The sequence below is a fragment of the Nannobrachium achirus genome (genome assembly GCF_963921795.1).
Source record: "Nannobrachium achirus genome assembly, chromosome: 8".
NCBI lineage: Eukaryota > Metazoa > Chordata > Actinopteri > Myctophiformes > Myctophidae > Nannobrachium > Nannobrachium achirus.
This window is the reverse complement of record NC_137817.1, coordinates 4,157,529-4,180,088: the sequence shown is the minus strand read 5'-3', so window position 1 is coordinate 4,180,088 and position 22,560 is coordinate 4,157,529. Positions and strand designations below refer to the sequence as shown.

Sequence of the window (22,560 nt, the reverse complement as noted above, 5' to 3'; positions counted from 1 at the left end):
GGGTTTCTATAGAACGGTGGTTCCCAAACTAGTTAGGCCGCGGCACCCCAAAATAATCATGGGGACGCCCTTGACAAGCACTTGGAATTGAGAGTTGAAGCATTACATTTAGCTTGACTCAGTTCCACTGATACAAATTGTGAAAATAGCAGATCTATAAGCTCACAACACCTAGCTATGCAAGGCATGGTGAGCACAGTACAGTAGATTTGCTATTTTCAAAATGTACCGGTATGTGAGTTTATTACTTTTGTTTTGACACAATGAAAAAGTCATATAGAGAAAGAAATGGTCTAAAAGTCCTTACATGTGCAGAGACCAATACACTTATACTGTCTGTATGTTGGTTTGTTTACTATTGAGTGAGAAAAGAAAAAAGTTGCACATTAAGCTAATCATCTTATGGGGACCGTGGGGATCCCAAGCCACAGGTTGAGAACCACTGCGGTATAGAAACACGAGCGGGTCACCTGACACCATCAACCAACAGTGACCAGCTGTGTGTGTGTGTGTGTGTGTGTGTGTGTGTGTGTGTGTGTGTGTGTGTGTGTGTGTATGTGTGTGTGTGTGTGTGTGTGTGTGTCACAGTACTAGTCACAGTAGTCCGGTCTCTTACTAATTCATGTCTCTGTCAAGTGGCGGCTTTGACCATAATGACCCGTTATCTCCTCTAGTGGTCAAACAGCATCTCTTTGTTCTAACAATTTATATATAGATGTTAACGAGGTCTGATTGATTAGTAGTATGAGGTAGGATTAAATAAGTATAGTTTCATGTAACAGACAGACAGGTATCGATGACTATCGTCTATCTCCCTTGAGTCTTGCACATGCCCGTGTGCGCTTGAGCACACACAAGCGCCACACACGCCACCACGTGTGACTTCTACAACATGGGTCTTCAACATTTTCAGGCCCCCTTAGTTGAGAGAGAGATGAAGCAGGGACCCCCACAACCTTTTTAATAGATTCAATATAGTTTAATTGACAGCACAATCATCAGTGTATTTTGGATTCATGTCAATTTGTGTTTTCAGATATTTAACCACTTGAGCCGTCAATACTTAATAAACCTGACCTTTCACTCTGTACTTAGTCTGCTCTTTTTCCCCTCTACACCAAAGCTCTTTGCCAAAAATAGCCGATCTACAATCTCACAACGCCTCAATTGTGAGCTTGTACATCTGCTATTTTTGGCTTCTCAGAATATGGACGCTAGGGTTCAAATGGTTAATATAAAATAGGAGAAAAAATGTTTCTATCACACAAAGATTTGGAGGACCCCTGCAGTAACTTTGAGGACCCCCTAACTGTTGAAGTTGAATGTTCTACAATGTTGTGTCTTTCTGTGTTGTTTTCTAGAACCTGAGGAAGATTTTATTTGGTGGAACGTTTCACGTCTTCAACTATGAGTGGAGGAAGTCTTTCTTCAAGTTCAGAGAACCTTATTCAGACCTGGCCTATGCTCTGGAGGCAGAGAGAGTGAGTAATACTATTACTAATATTACTACTGTTACTTATACTACTATGCATGGGGGGCTCTCTCCATTCCGACATGTTGCCACTCCGACAGTGACTTCTTATTGTCGGAGTGGCAACACTTCCATAGAGGTTAAGGTTAGGGTTAGGGTTAGGGTAAGAGATGTCAGAAAGGAGACATGTCGGAATGGAGAGATGCACTCATATGCGTAGCGGCCCGAACCTCTAGTAGGTTTATATTGACTAAGATCTTTATATATATATATATATATACTATATATATGTAACCCAAAGAAGATTGTCCTTAGCTCTGGTATGGTTTAAAGTCCCACCCTCTGTCTCATAAACCAGACTCTGCGTTGTGTATCTATTTAGTTGTAATTGATGGTTAGGAGATGAGAATGAAGAACCAGGCATAGGAGTCGTGCGGTAGAGCAGTGTAGCAATCTTGTTTATATCAGCTCTTGTCACCTTGCAGAGAAACAACAAAGTTCTGCTTCACTTTTCACAGTAGTAATATTGCAATATTGTCAGAAATTCACAGAACTGCATGTAAACATAAACATAACCAGTGTGGTTTTAAAAGTGATTTCTCAGTTATTAAACTCAATTCCACAGTGCACTACAAAAGATAGAAACAGCCCATCTGCTGCACTTAACAGTATAACCCATTCATTCATGTTCAACCACAGTTATCACATGGCCACACTTTTATCAGTAAAACTCTCAATTATTCACATCCTCTTACAAATAACCCCAGGGGCACATCAAAATACATGGATGGCTTATATTACTACTTTTATCAAGTGGATTGATCAGAGAGAGTGGAGTTTGCTCCTACCTTGCAGAGAAACAACAAAGTTCTGACCTAAGATGGCTGCCCCCACCACTAAGGTCAAAGCTGCACAGTACAGGAACAGTGGAAGGTAACAGTGCCCCCTAAAGGCCTGGAGGTGCCTCTAAAGGCAATTCACCTCCTTACACCCACCCCCTCTTTGCGTGAGGGCGTCTCAGCCATCATAACAAATAATAACAAAAACATAAGCCACCCCAAAACAACATACACAGTTGTGTGGTATATGAATGAATAGTGTATATAGTAACGTTTGTGTTACACTCTCTCATCGCAGAGCTCTCCTTCTCTTTGGCTTTCTTCTGTCACCGCATCCGTCCCATCTACATTCTGCTGGTCCGTTGCAGGGTCCACAGCGATTAATTGATAGGTCAACCTGTTGGGAGGTTGCCTGGTTCTCAGGGGATTTCTCCTGCTCTTTACCGGGTTTGGGGGTGAAGCTTCCCTATGAGCTGGTGCATTTCCTCCCCTTCCTGCTCCTGAAGTGGTTCCTTTGGACCCCTCCTCCAGCTCACCTTCATCCTCCCTGACATCTATCATGTCATTCTGGGCTCCATATGCACTCTCATCCTCATCCTCCAGCTCACCATCTTCCTCAGCTTCTGACCCGCTGCATGAGATGCCATCTTCGTTGTCAGGCTCACTCCTTACAGTCAGCTCCTGCTGGGGCTCCATGGGCAGAAACATGCATTGGGTAAGCAGGTTTTGATGTACGACCCTCTCTCTTGCTCCATCTTCAGACCGAACCACATACACAGGTATGTCAGGCTGTTTCTTGATGACAATGTAAGGCTGGCGTTCCCATTTATCACCAAGCTTCTGTCTTCCTTCCACTTGACATATTTTTACCAGTACCCTGTCCCCTGGCTGGAACACACGGTGCTTTGCCTTGCGGTCATAGTATCGTTTCTGTTGGTCTTTTGCTTGTCTGGATGCATGGTTTGCCTGATCATAGGCATGCGTCAGAGAGTCCTGAAGAGTTTGGACATATTCATTATATTCGCATGGCTCCTCACTCTCCGACAGCCCTAATATGAGGTCGATGGGAAGCCTGGGATGTCTGCCATACATTAGAAAGTAGGGGGTGTACCCAGTTGAGTCATGGCGTGAACAGTTGTAGGCGTGTGTCATGGCGTCTAGATATTCATGCCAGCGAGGCTTCTGCTGTGGCTCCAATGTGCCCAACATATCCATCAGGGTCCTGTTAAACCTCTCTGTGGTTCCATTACCCTGAGGATGATATGGACTAGTGTGGGTCTTGGTGATCCCAGTGATTTTGCACAACTCCTTCACCACGGCACTCTCAAAATTGCGACCTTGATCTGCGTGAAGCTTGGCAGGAAACCCATAACGACAGAAGAAGTTCTTCCATAGCACCTTGGCCACTGTGTATGCCTTCTGGTCCTTGGTCGGGTACGCTTGTGCAAAACGTGAGAAGTGGTCAGTCACAACCAGCACATTCTCAATCCCTCCTTTAGACTTCTCCAGCGTCAGATAATCTATGCAGACAAGTTCCATAGGGGCAGAAGTATGGATACTGACAAGGGGTGCTCTAAGACCTGCAGTGGGAGTCTTCCTGAGACAGCACCTCTCACACTGTTCACACCACGCTTTGATGTCCTGGAACATTCTGGGCCAGTAGAAACGCTCCCTCATCAGTGAGAATGTGCGGTCAAAACCCAGGTGTCCAGAGTCATCATGGAGGGCTCTCTTTGCAACCATTCTCAGGTTCTCTGGCAGCACTAACTGCTCGATTGCTCCTCTTTGCCCATCCTTAACTTTGCGATAGAGGATTCCCTCTCTGACCACCAACCTCTTCCATTCTTTCAAAAGAAGGTTCACTTGTGCTCCTCCTTCCACACGGACACTTCTCTTTGGCTTGGTGTTTAGTGACCGGTAGTGTAGAACTGGACCAATCACAGGGTCATCTCTTTGCCCTACCCTAACCTGCTGTCTTGTCATTGCCGGCAGCGACTCCGTTCCAACACCTGCATATGGCTCATTCGGCGGTTCATCTTGGCGGGACAGTGGTGTTTGAGGGCAATCTGTCTGCACTTCTGATGGATCTTCCCCTGTTGCCTCCGAACTTGCTGATTTCCTCTTGATGTTCTTGGTTTTCACTAGCTGGGGGCATGTCTGTAGGGCCTGTGTGACCTCTTGATTGGATAATCTGGACAATGCGTCCGCGTTGGCGTTGCATTTTCCTTGACGGTACTGGATATTAAAGTCAAACATGGAAAGTTGAGACACCCAGCGCTGGCCAGTTGCATCCAATTTGGCTGTGGTCATCACATATTTTAGTGGATTGTTATCTGTAAAGACAGAGAACTTGTGCCCATACAGGTGATCATATAACTTCTCTGTTACCGCCCATTTCAGAGCCAAAAACTCTAATTTGTGCGCAGGGTAACGGGTTTCAGCTGGATTCAGGCCCCTACTGGCATAAGCAATAACCCGCTCACAGCCATCCTGAACTTGAGCAAGAACTGCACCAAGTCCATCTCCTGATGCATCAGTCTGTAGCAAGAAAGGCAGATTGTAGTCTGGGTAGCCCAGAACTGGGGCTGTGGTCAGCCTCTGCTTCAAGACTTGGAAAGCAGTCTCACATTCCTCTGTCCAATGGAACTGGGATGGAGGAATAGAGGGTGCCTTCCTCCCCCTTTTCTTCTTCCTCGGGTCCCCTGAGGTGAGACGATACAGAGGCGCAACCAGCTTTGCGTAACCCTCCACATACCGCCTGTAATATCCTGTAAGGCCCAGGAACCGTTGCACTTCCTTGCCGTTGGTGGGGCGCTTCCAGTCCTTCACCTTGCTTATCTTCTCTGGGTCAGTCTTGATTCCCTCCGCCGACACCAAGTGCCCCAGGTACTGAACCTCCTTTTTCATCAGATGGCACTTCGATGGCTTCAGTTTCAGCCCATGTTCACGGAGCCGATTGAACACCACTTGCAGCCGTTCCAGATGTTCTTCGAACGTTTTCGAGAAGATGATGATGTCATCTAGATAGATAAGCAGATTGATGTAGTTTAGATCACCAAAACAACAGGTCATCAGGCGCTGGAAAGTTGAAGGGGCATTCTGCAACCCAAAAGGCATCCTGTTGGCCTCGTACAGACCCATAGGTGTGCTGAAGGCCGTCTTGTGCTTATCCTGCTCTGCCACCTCGACTTGCCAGTAGCCCGACGTGAGGTCGAGAGTGGAGAAATACTTGGACTGCCCCAATGCTTCCAGTGCATCCTCTATCCTGGGCAGAGGAAACGCATCTCTGGTGCTGCATAAATTAAGCTTTCTGTAGTCCACGCAGATTCTCAGTGATCCATCCTTTTTGGTCACCAGCACCATCTGGGAAGCATAAGGGCTCTTGCTAGGGCGAATCACACCTGTCTCTTCCATCTCAGTAAGGGTCTTCCTGACATCCGGCCACTGAGCAGGTGGTATTTTGCGGTAGGGGAGACGAAACGGCTTGGGATCCACCAGGGGTATTTCATGTTGCACTGTCTTGGTGTGTCCGTAGTCCAACGAGTGTTGGGAGAAGACATCTGAATTCCTTTCTATCAGCTCTTTGAGAGAAGAAAGTTGCCCTTCACCATCAATGGCTGCTCCACTCAGATCCACACAGCATACCGGGGGATCTCTTTTATCACTCACACCATGCTCATGGCTCTGACACGCTCCCTTCACTGTACTTTGTCTCTCTCCTGCCTGTTGATTCCTCCCATGACCCTCCTCTCCAGCCTGCAATACTTGTTGGACCAAGAAAACATCTGCCAGGTGAGTGTGAGACTTTATCGTCACTGTTCGGAGAGACAGGTTCATCACTCGGACGGGGACACACCCCTTCTCCACGTTAGCCAGGACTTTACCTACCATGAGGCCCTCCGGAAGCTTCTGTGAGGGCCGGGCTTCAATAAGTGCAGTGTAGGACTCTTTCCTAGGTCCCTTTGTTACCTGACACATCACATTAACTTCTTCACCAGCAGGGACACGCACCTTCTTGCCAACATACTTAACAGGGCTCACCCTGCCTTCGGGACCACCAGGTCCTGTCTTGTCTATCTCCAGTAATGCAGCATGCCATTCTGGATTGCAGTCCTTGATCTTCTGGAGAAACTGTTGGCCATAAGTATCTTGAAGGTGTTGTCTGGAAGCTCGTATGACGTTAGTCCCCACAAGTAAGGGAACCACAGATCTGTACTCCGTTTCAGGAACAACAAAGGCTGGTACGCTGGCATACTCTTTACCCAATACTTTGAGGCTTATGTGTAGTACACCATGATGAGGGACGTCCTGGCCACCGGCACCTTCCACAGGAATACTGGACGGCTGTAGCTTCTGCTGACACAATCCAGGGTGCCTACGCCAGAATTCATAGGTAATGCTGGTTACTTGAGAGCCAGAATCAATGAGAGCCCTGCACATTTCCCCATTGACCTCTATTTCACCTTCGTTCCTGGGTCCCACAAGAGGTGTTTCATCGTCACATCCTTGCTCTTCCAGTTGGGCACCTAACTGTAGGCCCATGGTTGCCCCTTTTACCATAGGCCTCAAGCGTTTAAAGACTGTCCAGTCTGTGTTGCACTTCCTTCTTGGGAGGGCGTGGGAGTAGTCTGAGTGCGTGTGGTAATGTTATGATCTGGCATTGCTGTTCTGCAAACTCTAGCTACATGTCCAGCCATCCCACACCGATAGCACACGAAAGATCCACCTTGACTCTCAACCCTCGATGTTTGCTGGTTTCTGGCCGGTGCAGGTGTTTGCAGAGGATTCATTTTGGATTCCAACTCTGCAAGCTTTTTGATTTGCTCCTCTTGACTGAGAGCTAGCTTGTGAACCAAAGCAGTTAATTCAGAAAGCTCAGAGGTGGGCTTCACTGCCTCTGTCTTTACTCCTCCATGCTGTTCTCTTGCAGCAACATGAACCTGGCTGAATGTTTTCTTTGGTTTGTGAAACTTCTTTGTCTCCCTTGCTAGATTTCTGAGTTCTTCTTGCAGTTCCCGGAAGCTCAGGAGCCTTGGTTTCATGGGGGAAATCCTAAGGTACACCTCTTCATCCGACAACCCCCTCAGGAACTGGCGAGTTAGTTTGGCATCACGGTCTGGGAATGGCCGCCCCCCATGCTGTGCCTCCTCCACAGAACGAAGGGTGGCCTCCAGTGCAATGGCATAGGAGCAAGCTGTTTCATCTGGCCGCTGGCTCCTCTCATAGAAATCAGCCAATGGATCCAGAGATCTTTGTATGTCACCATATTCAGCTCTCAGTTCATCAAATGCCCTCTCAGGATGCTGTTCCTGCAGAGGGAGATTTAAGACGAGTCTCCTCGCTTCACCGCTTAGATGCCGTACAATTGTTGCAAAACAGAGATGTGTGGGCAGCCCACCAGCATCAATAAGATATTGCATATCACGTATCCAGTCCTCAATGAGGATTTTGCAATCGGGATTTCCACTGAAAACCTGTACATTCTTTACTTGGTGCGTCTGTGTGAAGCCAGCAGGTGTGGGCTGGGCAGGGCCATATCTTGCCTGTCCTATGGTGGGGACTACTGGGGGTGACAAATTCTGGTAGGGGTGCATGGCCATTGGTATGGCTGTAAAGGGAGCCGGGGGCTGAAGAAATGGTGACTCATACATGGTGGCTTGAGGATTATACAGGGTGGTTGGCATGGCCTGCATACTGTTCATCGGGGTAAGTGGCAGATGAGTTGAGACTTGATGGAGAGGCTCTGATGTCGGGGGATACACAGGGGAGGCCACTGAAACTTGTTGGCCATGGCTGGTTGCTTGGTGGGCGTACCCAGCTGACATGTGGTCTTGAGGGACTGGGTAGAGGGGGGTCTGGAGTGGTGGGGCAGGCCTCGCAGTCTGTAGAGTTGGGGTGGTTTTTGGGGCATGTATAATGGCGCTAGAACCATGTGTCATGGTTGGTGGCTCTTGCATTGTTATTGGGTAGCGTTGCATTTCAGCTGCAGGAGTGTGAGCCGTGTATGAGGAATTATGCCAGCCCGAGGTGGCGACTGGCGGGGTCGATAAAACTGCTTGTGGGCCCAGCCTGGCTGCTTGGGGAGTATAAACAGTTGTCACGGGAGCCTGTGGAGCATACATTCTAACTGGGGGAAGCTGTGCCTGGGGTGTTGGGACAGGCTTGGCATTCAGCACAGTTGGGGTTGTCATTTGAGTCATGGCTGTGGGGCCTTGCATACTGATTGGGGGGCTTTGTGTATTTGCTGCAGGAGTCTGAGTTGTGTCAGGAAAATCATACCAGTCAGATACGGGCATAGGTATGGTGACTGCAGGGCTTGAGATGGTAGGTGGGGGCGTCAGTATATTGGATGGTGGAGCCTGTCCAGCTGGAGAGGATGTTGCTGCATGTGCCGTGGCTGGGGGCTGCATGGTAGCTGGTAATGGGGTCTGGTAGGACTGGGTAGTATGATGTGGCCATGTATGCGTCGGCTTGGGTCTAACAGCCATGTCTGGGTTATATGCGGCTTGAAAACCTTGGTCACGGTCAGTAACTGGCTCAGCATAGTGGTGGAAAACGTGTCTGTGGCGTGTGGAGGGCCCCTCCCCTGGTGGTCGACGAGGAGTATCTTCCTGAGAGCTCTGCATCTTCTATACAGTTCCAACAGTGTGTGCAAAAAAATAAAAAAATGTTGTGTATGTCTGTATGTACAGTATGTAGGTGTGAGGCAAGTCCCATACAGAAAGGTGAATGTGCACATATAACACACACAGCAACAACAATTACATGTGGTCAGTACTGTAGCAGTAGTATTTTTTTTTTTTTTTCACTCCTCATAAACAAAGAAATAATAATTCAATAGGACTTGGAGAACAGTACTTAATGATGCTTCTCTAGTACACAATAGTATTGTAGCAGGAATGACAGCAAAACTATCACTCTTTTGCAATGAATGAGAGACCCAATAATTCACATACAGTAAATAAATCAATAATCGGCAAAGACCACTTCCCATCAGAATAATCAAAACTCAAAGGATATGATAGTTTACACACAAGAGAAGGGTTTTTTCCCCTTCCTCCTCTGCTCTGATGTAGAATCCGCACATCCGGGTCACGGCACCAGATGTAACCCAAAAAAGATTGTCCTTAGCTCTGGTATGGTTTAAAGTCCCACCCTCTGTCTCATAAACCAGACTCTGCGTTGTGTATCTATTTAGTTGTAATTGATGGTTAGGAGATGAGAATGAAGAACCAGGCATAGGAGTCGTGCGGTAGAGCAGTGTAGCAATCTTGTTTATATCAGCTCTTGTCACCTTGCAGAGAAACAACAAAGTTCTGCTTCACTTTTCACAGTAGTAATATTGCAATATTGTCAGAAATTCACAGAACTGCATGTAAACATAAACATAACCAGTGTGGTTTTAAAAGTGATTTCTCAGTTATTAAACTCAATTCCACAGTGCACTACAAAAGATAGAAACAGCCCATCTGCTGCACTTAACAGTATAACCCATTCATTCATGTTCAACCACAGTTATCACATGGCCACACTTTTATCAGTAAAACTCTCAATTATTCACATCCTCTTACAAATAACCCCAGGGGCACATCAAAATACATGGATGGCTTATATTACTACTTTTATCAAGTGGATTGATCAGAGAGAGTGGAGTTTGCTCCTACCTTGCAGAGAAACAACAAAGTTCTGACCTAAGATGGCTGCCCCCACCACTAAGGTCAAAGCTGCACAGTACAGGAACAGTGGAAGGTAACAGTGCCCCCTAAAGGCCTGGAGGTGCCTCTAAAGGCAATTCACCTCCTTACATATATATATACTGAGTATACAACAACATGTACGTTTATAATAAATAAGATGGATTATATACTGTTATAAGAACATAGGAACATATAGCCTAGGTTATAATGATTAAGTTGTTTTACGTTAGTCCAAAAAAAAAGTGAAGAAAAGTCACTTTTCACAGTTACGTGGGGCCGAAATTTAGCCCAAGGAATGTTTTTCATGCTAAACAAATGATTGCAATGGATTCAGAATCATGGAGAACCTCTAGTTTGACCCCTCACATGCCAGATTTTCTTTCTTTTTTAAATATTTTTCTTTTCCTGTATAGTGAAGTCGATGGGACAGTGAATATACAAATGGCCATAACTTTTTTTCGCGATGTTTCCAGCAGAGCAGGCCTCTCATTCTGTGTACCTTAATGACCAAACTAATAGATAAAACAGAAATAGTGGAAAAAGTACAGCATGACATCACAGGTCATCTCACATTGTGGGTGACTGGGTCCGCGTCTATATAGACCTATACAGTAGATATACTGTATGTTATAAATATGTGATGAACAGCAGATGAGAGTCTCTTGTCACTGAAGCCTGCATGGGGCAGAATGCACTTCAACTTCACATGTATTATATGGGACAAAATGCACATCAACTTCACATGTATTGTATGGGATAGAATATATTTCACAAGCATTGTATGGGACAGAATGCACTTCAAGTTCACGTGTATGGTATGGGACAGAATGCACTTCAAGTTCACATGCATTGTATGGGATAGAATGCACTTCAAGTTCACATGCATTGTATGGGATAGAATGCACTTCAAGTTCACATGCATTGTATGGGATAGAATGCATTTCACATGGAACAAAATGCTCTGTGAAGCCCCACCACTCTGGCACCAGGCCAATGCCTAACCAAACTGACCTTTCCCAGTATTCTGTTTCCACCACATAACAGCTGCCACTTCATTCGTACAGTCACCCAACCCAGAACAATCAAGCGCTCAAGTCACTCTGGTACAGTCACGTCACGTCACCCAACCCACACCAATCAACTGCTGTTTCATTTGTACAGTCAAGTCACCCAAGCCAAACCAATCAAATCAAACCACAGCGCAATCTGGCTATAGCCATCATCAAAGAAAAGGGAAAAACAGAACCTTCCGTTCTTGAGAGATTAACCACAGCTATAGCGTGACATTATCTCTGGTGTCAGTTACTTGCACCTGAAACCAATACTATGTAAATAAGGTAAGGAAAGAGCATATGAATAAACACAATCTTTGAATGATTGTGACCTTTGCCAAATAATCGGTTCAGGACAATAAAAGATGACATATCACACTTTGTTTTCTGATGGCTTGTTTTTGGATGTGGACTCTAAAGAGCACAGAGAACATCTCTGACTGAGCAGTACAGTATTTGCTCTGGCAGATTCATCAGGTTTCCGGCTAGACAGTAAGTAGCTCTGGTCCAGAGCTTCAGCTGCCACTGACGCTCTGACTGACAGCTGACTCAAAGACTAGACGAGGATTTCTCTGCCCCTACGAAGGCTCAACTTCAGTAAGAATAAACTAAACTACTTCACTACTCACCTAACAAAAGATAGTTTTGCGTTGTTGAAAGTCTATTCTCCGCGGTGGGAAACCTCTCAGCACCCCACCCACCCTGTAAAATAGATTATTTTTGTCATGAAATAAATTTCCCACCGCAGAGAATAGACTTTCAACAACACAGAACTACCTTTTGTTAGGTGAGTAGTGAAGTAGTTTAGTTTATTTTGACTGAAGTTGAGCCCTCGTAGGGGTAGAGAAATTCTGGTCCAGTCTTTGAGTCAGCCGCCTGTCAGAGCGTAGGTGAGAATGGCTGACGCTCTGGACCAGAGCTAGCTAGACAGCAGTCAGAAACCTACTCTGTGCGCCTCAAGAAATGTACATGTGCACATTGATAAACAAGGGAGCAGAAAACAGTTTGACATCATCTTACAATAAATGCAAGAAGTCTCTGTGTGTGTGCATGCGCGTATGTATGTATGTATGTATGTATGTATGTATGTAATCTGCGTATCTCGAGAACCGTTCGTCCCACCGGCTTCAGATTCGGCACGCGTGTTCCCTGCCGCAGCGCGGAGTGCAGTGCCCTGCCTCGACCCGACCCAATGCGTGGTTTTCCGGAACAGGCACGAAACGTTCGGCTGTTCCGGAGGAACCGGCGCAAGCGCTGACTCATTGTGACATCACTTCATAAAAGGCTCTGACATCACATACGCCACATGAGTCAACAAACAATGCCATGGTTACGTATTGAATGTCATCAGTATGACGTGTTCTGAATGCTGTCACAGATCTAGCTGTTGACATCTGCGTATTCTGCTTAAAAAACAGGTATAATGGGGTTTGCATTAAAGGGTAGGGCATTCAAAGAGATCTCCATATATGGGCATAAAATGGACACCCGTATGCGGAGCTGATGTCTGACATCAGAGTTTTCCGGAACCGGCACTGTGTCTGCAGAGATCTCCATATATGGGCATAAATGGACACAGGCAAACAGATGGTCAAAACGGGTCCTATGACAACAGTTATAATGGGGTTTGCATTAAAGGGTGGGGCATTAATTCCCTATTTACATCGTTCCCTAGTAGGCTGGTCCCCGACTAGACACTCAGCTGCCCGACAGACAGATACAGAGATCTCCATATATGGGCATAAAATGGACACAGACAGACAGATACAGATATCTCCATATATGGGCATAAATGGACACAGGCAAACAGATGGTCAAAACGGGTCCTATGACAACAGGTATAATGGGGTTTACATTAAAGGGTGGGGCCGAGCTTCTAGTTAATTAAAATAGTGTCCATTGACTTCAGAGCATTTCTATCAGTGTTTCCGCACCAGTTGGTCTCCCGGCACCTGAGAATCGCTAACTAATCTGACAGCTGGAATTAGGACATCACATGTTGTACACTCCTTATTTACATATAGCCTTGCTTGAACCCATGCCCAAATTTGGAGCTGACTGACGTCATCAAAATGATGTCATCGACGGGCCGAGAGCTATATATCCCAGAGATGACAAAGAGAGCCAACATTCACCAGGCTGCTGGCAGTGTAGCTGTCATTTGTGTAATCAAGCACCAATTTCACAGAACCAATATAATATCTCAATATGCCTCGAGGTGGGAAGAAGGGCTACAAGGGCCAGGTGAGACGGTTTGGCAATCCAGAGGAGATCGAACGTCAGATGAGGATGAAGAAGGAGGAGGAGGAGAAGAGCTCTGAATCTGAGCAGGACAGCAGCAGCGGTGAGGAGGAGGAGGAGGAGGAGAAGAAGAAGAGTCCCGTCGAGAGACTGATCGAGATCGAGAATCCCAACCGCACGCCGCTGAAGAGCAAGAAGGCCAGCGAGGTGGACCTGAGCGCGCCCGTGGAGCTCTCGCGCAGGGAGAGGGAGGAGATCGAGAAGCAGAAGGCCAAGGAGCGCTACGAGAAGTTACACCGCGAGGGGAAGACGGAGCAGGCCAAGGCCGACCTGGCCAGGCTGGCCATCATCAAGAAGCAGAGAGAGGAGGCGGCCAGGAAGAGAGACGAGCTGAGGAAGGGGAAGGAGGTTGGGAACAAAGCCTGAATGACACCCATGGGGGCCCATGGGCTCTGAGGGGAACAACACCTGAATAACACCTATGGAGCACTGAATCTCCAGAGGGCCTTTCTCCCTGGATCGTTGAAGGGAGGTCTATGTATAAATAAATATACAATAGAAAGAGAGATGAACGCTTCAGCGTTTGTTTATGGAGGACACAAGAGTCTAGCCCCGCCCAGCTTTAGTCGGTCAGTTAGTTCAGTCCGTTCAGTATCAAAAAGGCAACTGGGTTAAGGCAGCGGATGCTTGTGATTGGCTGCGCGGAGGTGCTGAAAGTCTGGGGGGCGGAGATACACCTCAACCTAACCTCAGTAGAACTAACGCTGGTGAATGCTAACCTGGTCGGACCAACAGTGCTTAACCCAGTTGCCTTTTTGATACACTCGGACTGAAAGACCTGCAAACAACACTCTCAAAATTCAGGGAACATCTCAGAACACCAAGATTAACTGTATTACATTCATGAAATAAATGGTTGAATCTAATTTGATGTGAGGAGGTTGAAGAGTCATTTCCAACTAGAGTGTTTGACTTGCCCTATACCTGGGAGGCATGTCCTGATCATGCTGAATGTTATCCCCCTACCTACAATCCTGTCTCTCCCCACTGTAAAAAATTGTAAAAATAAATAGATGTGTTTTAAAATAAATTGGTCCAATAATCTGCTACCTCATCTTTGTGTCTGGAGATCTTGCAAAGGAAAGCAGTGGATGATGAACGCCACATTTATTGGGCACACTGCCAGTAGGCCATAACGTTGTATACTTTTTGAAATATTTAAAGTTTATAAAAGACGTTAATGAGGCATGTGAAACAGCTTAGACGTGAAGTCATACGTCAAAGACGTCATAGACCGCTGATTGTATATGGGCCCCCAAATAATTGGCAAAACAATAAGATTTTATAATAACTAAATAAACTAGACCAGGTCAACCTGGTTGTGCCAGACCCCGGTTCTGCCAACCCCCTGTCTGTCATCATCATTTATGACATCATGCCTTTTGTAGGCATGTCATCATCATGTCATCATCATATATACCCTTTATATAGAAAACCCGGACAGACCGACATTTGCTTATGTAGGCCTACCCATTTCATGGGTCTGGCAAAAAGAGGGATACTACTTACTGATGAAGATCCCGTGCACCTGTACACCTGTCCTATGTATGTGTCCTTGTATTCGGTATTCCCTAATAAAAATATTATTAAATAAAGAAATATATAAATATTTTATAATGATAATATAACATTAATATTTAAACTGTTATGTTAAAAAAAAGTTTTTTCTTTAAAACGTTGAAAAATGAAATGTCATTCTGATACAGATAAATAGGAATTTAATGTTAGTTCCATTGATCCAAGCCGGAGCACAAATAAACATGCTCTGAATTATTTGTTCTATCTAGACTAGAGTCTAGACTGATGCCCGTTGGGAACGAAGTCCAATGGGAATAGGCCTTGGAATGGAGCTGGTTTTATTGATAACGAGCACTTTATCGATCCTGCTTATTGAGCCAGGCTTTTATCCAGACCACTATTGAGCGTTTTCTAATATTTTGTGGAGAAAACGTGAGATGACAAATTTAGAACATAACTATCTTTTTTTATTGGCCAGTTGTTGTGACTGTGAGTTTGTGTCTGACCACCATTACATCTTTGAAGATGACAATTCATGGGTTGCAATTGTAGTCCTAAACGGCCATGTTGAGGTAGCCTGATACATCAGTCCGCACATTACCACCCCCTGTGTGTGATAGAGTCTGGCAACGCCAGGCAAATGTTGAGGACCAACACAGGTGTTTCTATTTGTCTGATTGGCACAGAACTAATGTTCTACACCAATCAGAACACCTGTGTTGGTCCTCAACATGGCTGGTGTAGGACTACAAATGCAACCCATGAATTGACAAAAGTAACAAATATCAATAAATATCAAAAATATAACAAAGATATATGTAAAAATGTAATCATATAAAACAATCATTCATTAGTGTGCAATAAGTGTTAAATGGCTTTATATTAAGAATAGTACTGTAGTAATTTCTTGATGGCCTCTTGTCTTTGATTGTTTAAACATGACATCATGGGCCGCTATGCTGGATAACAAGCTTGATAAGCTCAAAGCTTATTGATACCAGGTACTCAATAAATCTGTTATCGGGTTATCGAGCTACGTTTGTTTAGGGCTCCATCCCTAAATAGCCTATATCTTTTAGGCTGTTTTGCCTTCATTGATAGTAGCCTATACAGTAGATTGACAGGTCTTCATTGATAGTAGTGTGTATGCACATGCATGTACACACATTTTCAATTATTTTTGCATGATTGTGTTTGTGTGTGTGTGTGTGTGTGTGTGTGTGTGTGTGTGTGTGTGTGTGTGTGTGTGTGTGTGTGTGTGCGTGCGTGCGTGCGTGCGTGCGTGCGTGCGTGCGTGCGTGCGTGCGTGCGTGCGTGCGTCAGGGAGGAACGTCTCCCATCCAGATGGTGGTCCAGGCCTTCATCATCAAACACCTGCTGTTCAGCAGACATCCTGACGCAGAGAGCTGCTCCTTGCAGGAGAGGTCACCACCTTTACACTACACTACACTACACTACACTACACTACACTACACTACACTACACTACACTACAGAGAGCTGCTCCTTGCAGGAGAGGTCACCACCTTTACACTACACTACACTACACTACACTACACTACACTACACTACACTACACTACAGAGAGCTGCTCCCTGCAGGAGAGGTCACCACCTTTACACTACACTACACTACACTACACTACACTACACTACACTACACTACACTACACTACACTACAGAGAGCTGCTCCCTGCAGGAGAGGTCACCACCTTTACACTACTACACTCCACACATCAGCATCTTCTATCATCTTCTATCACCACCTTTACACTACTACACCACACATCATCTTCTATCACCACCTTTACACTACTACACTACACACATCATCTTCTATCATCTTCTATCACCACCTTTACAGTGCTACACTCCACACATCATCTTCTATCATCACCTTTACACTACTACACTCACACATCATCATCATCTATCATCACCTTTACACTACTACACTCACACATCATCATCGTCTATCATCTTCTATCACCACCGTTACACTACTACACCACACATCATCATCTTCTCTCACCACCTTTACACTACTACACTCACACATCATCATCTTCTATCATCACCTTTACACTACTACACTCCACACATCAGCATCTATCATCTTTCAATGTTTTTTTATTTTATTTCAAAGACCACCAGTTTGGTATGCATTATTAGGCCAGTAGTTCTCAAACGTTACAATGTCAAGGTCTCCCCTTGACATTGTAGAGTTACATACTTGTAAGGGTCTTATAATTTAGACCTCCCAAAAGGAACGCAGAGAGTCCCATGGACCCCCACTTTGAGGACCACTGCACAGTACTATGCTGTAGATATAGTAAAAAAAAGTAAATAAAAATAAAATAAACAGTAATAAGTTAAATACAAAGAAGGGTCAGGGGAGGCTGGGTTCCAAACTATCTATCATTTAGCTGTTCGTCCCTCCCCCCAACCCCCACAAGCCCAAGGACCCCTGGGGAGTGGGGGGTCCCCAAACCCTTCCTCGAGAACCACTGGTCTATTGTGGACATACTGTCGGTTGATTGTGATGCATCTAGGATCTGATCATTATGTGTGTGTGTGTGTGTGTGTGTGTGTGTGTGTGTGTGTGTGTGTGTGTGTGTGTGTGTGTGTGTGTGTGTGTGTGTCAGCCTCAGGGAGGTGGGGGACAGACAGCAGGACAGAGCGCTGTCCGCTGCTCTGTGTGACATCCTGTGGTCGGCAGGAGACCAGAGCAGTGCCACCGTCACCCTGGTGACAGCAGACTACTGCATCACCCCCCATCTGGACTACAAGCTGGACACCTTCACAGAGAGGGTGGGTACCCCTTACCCTAGCCCTAAACCTGAACCTAAACCTAAACCTAACCCTCCATCTGGACTACAAGCTGGACACCTTCACAGAGAGGGTGGGTTCATCCCTGGCAACAACAAACAACATGGAATGTTCCCAGTTCGATCCCCGTTTCTCCCCCTGAGTTATAGTGTTGAAGTGTCTGTGTACATTTAAAATATGATTAAAGTCGCTGGTTCAAGTGGTTCCAAAACCTTTTGATTTCAAGGACCCACAGTTTGTTATGGACTAAGCCACAGACTCTCATATTTCTGAATGGATTTTGTTTCATTTGTATGCTTAAAGTTTGGTTCTTAAGTACTGGTCATTTTCCTGGGGACCCCTGGTAGTCTCCGGACCCCACTTTGAGAACCACATGGTTTACACCAGGGGTTTCCCATGCCAAGGATCCTAATAGTCCTAGCTTTTGGCACATTTTGTGCTTTTGTGCACATTCAGCAAAAAATAGTTGTGAACTTGTATGGGGACCCAGTAGTTAACTAAGTACGTATATAAATGGTAAATAGTGTGTTTATTTAGCACCTTTATCCAAAGCTCTTTACAAGGTGCATTACATTCATCCATTCACACATACCAATGTGGATGAAACTATGCAAGGTAGGAATCTGCTCATATGGGCCAGTTAGAGGTTCACTGTCTTTCTTTTATTTATTTATTTATTTATATTGACATACAGTACGTTTTAATGTAATGTAAAAACACCGGATTTTGCAATGATGCAAATTTACATTCGCAGTCCCCACAAAAAGCAACATAAAATCAAGCAGACAATGGAGTACATTACATACAGTACACAGGGAAAACAAAACATAAATACAGAAACAGAGGTACAGGTGCAAAGTAAATACATCTAATTAAGGCTAAGAAGACCATGTTTTACTTGGCTCATGTTATTTCAAGAAAAGAGCAGTGTTTTAGAGGGCAATATATATTTACTTGCGCCAGAGTAGCGTGCAAGTACTGCTTTCAGTGCCGTCTGTTTCTGGCCAACAGTACAAAGGCAGGGCATTTAGCCCTTGGTGATGTCACCACCAACAAGTGCAACCTGATATAAACCAATAAGACTCCCTAATCGGGAGATAAGCGACCGTCTGGTCAGCAGTGTCCAAAAATGTGTTTGAAAAAAATCTGCCTAATGGTGGCTCTAAATGGGAAAGATCCATTTTGATGACATGACTCTAGACATACTGTATACCGCTTTGCGTGATCTTAGGGCAAAATCTGTAGGAGCAGTGTTCAAAAATGTGTTTTGCAAGAATCGGCCTCATGGTGGCGCTAGAAGAGGGCCATGTGAGAAATGAGGGGTAGTGGCAACGGTGCCGGAGATATGAGTAGGGGAAAAGTGTGACATAACTGACTGACTAACAGACTGACTGACTACCGGTGGAGGTTTTGAGAGTAAGGCAAACTATTTGGCACATTTGCCAACTTCCCCACCCACCCACATACAGACAGCACCTAAAGTAGTACTTGCACGCTCTCACCCTAACGCCACAATTAGGCCATACATGGCCACGAGTGCACAAGGCTTAAGTTGGCAACTTGACAGATTGCAGTCTAGTTTTTAGACTACAGTGAGTTGTGTAAAGTGCAGTATTACTTTCAACAGGATACATTGCCATATAAAGTGCAGGAGAACTGACTATAAATGGACGCAACACAAGTGTGGTTGTTAAGTAACCAAAGTAGCAGTGTAGTAAGATTGCTAAACTATTGGCTTTGAAGTGTGTTTGTTTCTGTTTGCAGCTGCAGCTTTTCACCTTCTACATCAAGGAGGACGTCAGGAGATTCATCTATGAACACATCCAGTGTGTGAGTCTGACATGTTTGTTCATGCAACATATAACTGTATTCATACCAATCAGAACACTGCAGACACCAATATACTGAAGCAATCTCAGTGTAGATGTATTACAGCAGGGGTCTTCAACGTTTTCAGGCCAAGGACCCCTTAGTTGAGATAGAGATGAGCAGGGACCCCCACAACCTTTTCATAGATTATAATTTTATCGTTTGACAGCACAGTGTATTTTGGATTCTTGGCAATTTGTGTTTTCAGATATTTAACCACTTGAACCGTCAATACTTAATAAATTTGACCTTTCACTCTGTACTTAGTGTGCTCTTTTTTCCCCTCTACATCAAACCTATTTGCCGAAAATAGCCGATCTACAAGCTGCGAGGCGTTGTAAGCTTGTAGATCTGCTATTTTTGGCAAAAGTTCTCAGAATATACTAGGGTTCAAGTGGTTAAAATAAAAAAGGCCAAAAAAGGTTTCTATCACACAAAGATTTGGAGGACGCCCTGTAGTAACTCCTATTAGACCCTTGTATCACAGGATAGAGGCTGTGTCCACAAACATAAATTCAATTTTCTATGTTAAAGACACACTGGAGTTCTACTCTTCCCAGCGCCTGAAAAGAGTTCATCTTTTGGGAGAGTAAAGGCCTATTCATGCAAATTCATATTTAATTTCTTAACACCAACTGCATTTATTCTGTCTTGTTTTCAGTTTAAAGACGAGGGCAGTCATGGAGTTATTCTGTTTGTCTACAGTCTCATCTGCTCTCGAACAGTCAACAGGTAAACAAACACCCCCAGGATCCCCACAGCACCCCAACACCCCAACACCCCAATATCACCACAACACCCCAATATCACCACAACACCCCAATATCACCACAGCACCCCAACACCCCAACACCCCAATATCACCACAACACCCCAATATCACCACAACACCCCAATATCACCACAGCACCCCAATATCACCCCAACACCCCAATACCACCACAACACACCAATATCACCACAACACCCCAATATCACCACAACACCCCAATACCACCACAACACCCCAATATCACCACAACACCCCAATATCACCACAACACCCCAATATCACCACAACACCCCAATATCACCCCAACACCCCAATATCACCACAACACCCCAATATCACCACAGCACCCCAATATCACCACAGCACCCCAATATCACCCCAACACCCCAATATCACCACAGCACCCCAATATCACCACAACACCCCAATATCACCCCAACACACCAATATCACCACAGCACCCCAATATCACCCCAATATCACCCCAACACCCCAATATCACCACAGCACCCCAATATCACCACAACACACCAATATCACCACAGCACCCCAATATCACCACAACACACCAATATCACCACAACACCGCAATATCACCACAACACACCAATATCACCCCAACACCCCAATATCACCACAACACACCAATATCACCACAGCACCCCAATATCACCACAGCACCCCAATATCACCACAACACACCAATATCACCACGACACACCAATATCACCACAGCACCCCAATATCACCACAACACACCAATATCACCACAGCACCGCAATATCACCACAACACCCCAATATCACCCCAACACCTGCCCCGTATCACCCCAACACCTGCCCCGTATCACCCCAACACCTGCCCCATATCACCCCAACACCTGCCCCGTATCACCCCAACACCTGCCCCGTATCACCCCAACACCTGCCCCGTATCACCCCAACACCCCAATATCACCCCAACACACGTCCTGTATCACCACACCCCAATATCACGCCGCGTCTCAAGTCCTTAAATAATTCCTATTTCCTTCACTTGTTTCCTATTTCCTTGTATGTTAGTCCCGCCCACTGGGAGTTGGCCTATCACCTGTGATGTTGTCATCGGAAATGGCCAATGGGACGTCTCCTCTTCTCTATTTCCTCAATGGGAGGGACTAACATACAAGCAAGGAAATAGGAAATAGGATTGATTTAACGACTTGGGACGCAGCTATTTATGAGAACCTTGTGGGAAGTGCTGAACAAAACCAACAATAGAGTCACATGGATTGCAGTTTAACAGTCTTTTAATGGGGGAACTTAACAAAAAGGTGAAAATCATCAACACAAGCTCTTCCCAGATTGGGGTATTTGTCCATTTAGGTTTTCTTCATGCCAAAGCACTATAATGCCTATAGGGAAGAGAGTGAAAACCAAAATTAGTTCTCTACAGTTTTAAACCGGCCAATAAGGGTTAAATGTTGGAGTGTGTGTCGCTTACCGCCCGAGCCTTTGTCCATTCACCAAGGGAGCAAAGAGGGAATGGAGAGGTTCAGCAAACATTTATAGGCTTGGTGCTGATCAGAACAGGGCTGTCACCTCTCTGACGATCAGACCCCAGGTGTCATCACTTCAGCTTGATTGAAAATATAAACAGGCACGTACCTCTCTTCCAATACTTGCCCCAGTGCTGTACTGTCTTTGGTGCTGGAACCTCTCCTCAGCCCTCCGCTCGCCTCGGTGGAGACGCCATTTGGCTCGGTCCCAAAACGACACTCCACAACACCAATAACACCCCAGCACCTGTCCTGTATCACCACCACACACCAATATCACCCCATGCAGCACCTGTCCTGTATCACCACACACCAATATCACTCCAGCTCCCCCAGTATCACCAACACAACCCAAGATCACTGCAAAGGGAGGTGATATAATTACGAATTGATGTCATTCAGAACTTCAGAACGGCAGTCTCAGAACCTTTTCTCAGAACTCGTGTACCTCCAGATATCCTGACTCTCTGAACTATTTCGGAAAGCCTTGTGTCAGAACCGGAAGATTGTTCCCATGTCGTATAAGGAGCGTGTGTTGGTCGTGACACACCCAAACACCCCAATACCTATCACCTCAAAATCTCAGTATCGCCCCAATAATATGTGTGAGTGTGTGTGTGTGTGTGTGTGTGTATGTGTGTGTGTGTGCGTGTGTGCGTGCGTGCGTGCGTGCGTG

The 22,560-nt window shown here is 45.5% G+C and overlaps 2 protein-coding genes across 2 annotated transcripts in view; both read left to right on the top strand.

Moving 5' to 3' along the window:
* The window catches only part of mindy4b (MINDY family member 4B), a gene marked incomplete at both ends in the record, with an annotated part of 41,410 nt that overhangs the window by 1,471 nt on the left and 17,379 nt on the right, over positions 1 to 22,560 (top strand). The window contains 5 exons of the mRNA XM_080731148.1: positions 1,362 to 1,481; positions 16,202 to 16,302; positions 17,523 to 17,688; positions 19,471 to 19,536; positions 20,237 to 20,307. Of these exons, the coding sequence (XP_080587274.1) occupies positions 1,362 to 1,481; positions 16,202 to 16,302; positions 17,523 to 17,688; positions 19,471 to 19,536; positions 20,237 to 20,307 (524 nt within the window). The remainder of the gene's footprint in view (positions 1 to 1,361; positions 1,482 to 16,201; positions 16,303 to 17,522; positions 17,689 to 19,470; positions 19,537 to 20,236; positions 20,308 to 22,560) is intronic.
* Positions 13,268 to 13,726, top strand: LOC308290415 (28 kDa heat- and acid-stable phosphoprotein-like; the record flags this gene model as incomplete). Its single annotated transcript, XM_080732237.1, has 1 exon — positions 13,268 to 13,726. The coding sequence occupies one exon, from the start codon at positions 13,268 to 13,270 to the stop codon at positions 13,724 to 13,726; it is 459 nt and encodes a 152-aa protein (XP_080588363.1).